At 47.8% G+C, this 1,002-nt stretch overlaps 1 protein-coding gene across 4 annotated transcripts in view; it reads right to left on the bottom strand.

Annotated features, from left to right (window-relative positions):
- Positions 1-1,002, bottom strand: part of KIF2C (kinesin family member 2C) — a 32,770-nt gene that overhangs the window by 15,903 nt on the left and 15,865 nt on the right. For all 4 annotated transcript variants that reach the window (XM_011946114.1, XM_011946122.1, XM_011946126.1 and 1 more), the window contains 2 exons: positions 559-613; positions 305-467 (listed from right to left, as the gene is read on the bottom strand). In XM_011946114.1, the coding sequence (XP_011801504.1) occupies positions 305-467; positions 559-613 (218 nt within the window). The remainder of the gene's footprint in view (positions 1-304; positions 468-558; positions 614-1,002) is intronic.

Genomic DNA, 1,002 nt, shown 5'->3' with positions numbered 1-1,002 from the left:
AAAAAAAAAAAAAAAAAAGCAGCAGAGCAGATCCCAGTGGACAATGGGATGGCTGCATAAGGCACAGGAAGAACCCCTGGAGCCTGGCCAGCCCTGCCTCAGCGCATAACGGGTAATGCCTCATTATTCAGGATCCACTCAAGGATGGGCCACTAAGCTGCCAAAGGGTATGACCCAAAGAAAACACAGAGGCGAGGAAGAGCCTCAGAATTCAGCATGTCTGTGAGTAGTATTACCACCATGTCCCACAACAAAAAGGGTATGGAAGGGCACAAGGAGGGAAAAATGGATGCAAGGGACTAACCTGTAGACAACTTCATTCGAAGCTGTTTCATCAAATGCAAAGTCAAAGCAGAATGGTTGGTTCTCCAGATACTTTGTTAAGTCCACTTTCAACTTGGGTTCATGTACCAAGAGGAGACACTTACTAGGAATGGAAATCACATCAATTTCTTTCTTGGCCAATTCTGCAGAAGGAGAGTATTTCAGGGGGTGCTCCCTGGAAACAGAAGGCCCCTTAGTCAGTCTGAAGCCTCTTCCTGACTGAACAGGACTTACCTTGCTTATTCAGTGGCCGTTTCCTAACACAGACACATATTCTGTGCTCTTCGATCTGCAAGTGGATGAGAGGAGGCAACCAACAGCAAAGGGTCAGAGCAATTTCTGGACAAGCTTGCTTGTCCAGAACTTCCACCCCTTCCAATCCCATGTCTGGCCCAGTCAGAGGACAAGGTCTAACACTAGGACCCCTGCATCCTCCATTAGATACTCCAGAGCACAAGATGAGAGCACTGGATTTTGTTCCCATTTTTCTCACTCTGCTGTCTACAGGAGTTTCAGCACTACTTTCATGATTCTTACTAATGCAGGAATCTAGCCAACCTATGGTAGTGGGAGTGGAACCCAGTTTTTTTTTTTTTTGAGGCAGAGTCTCGCTCTGTCACCCGGACTGGAGTGCAGTGGCCGGATCTCAGCTCACTGCAAGCTCCGCCTCCCGGGTTT

This window comes from Colobus angolensis, unplaced genomic scaffold (genome assembly GCF_000951035.1).
Source record: "Colobus angolensis palliatus isolate OR3802 unplaced genomic scaffold, Cang.pa_1.0 Scaffold106, whole genome shotgun sequence".
In the NCBI taxonomy this organism is placed as follows: domain Eukaryota; kingdom Metazoa; phylum Chordata; class Mammalia; order Primates; family Cercopithecidae; genus Colobus; species Colobus angolensis.
The sequence above is the reverse complement of the archived record's forward strand: the minus strand, read 5'-3'. Positions and strand labels throughout refer to the sequence as shown.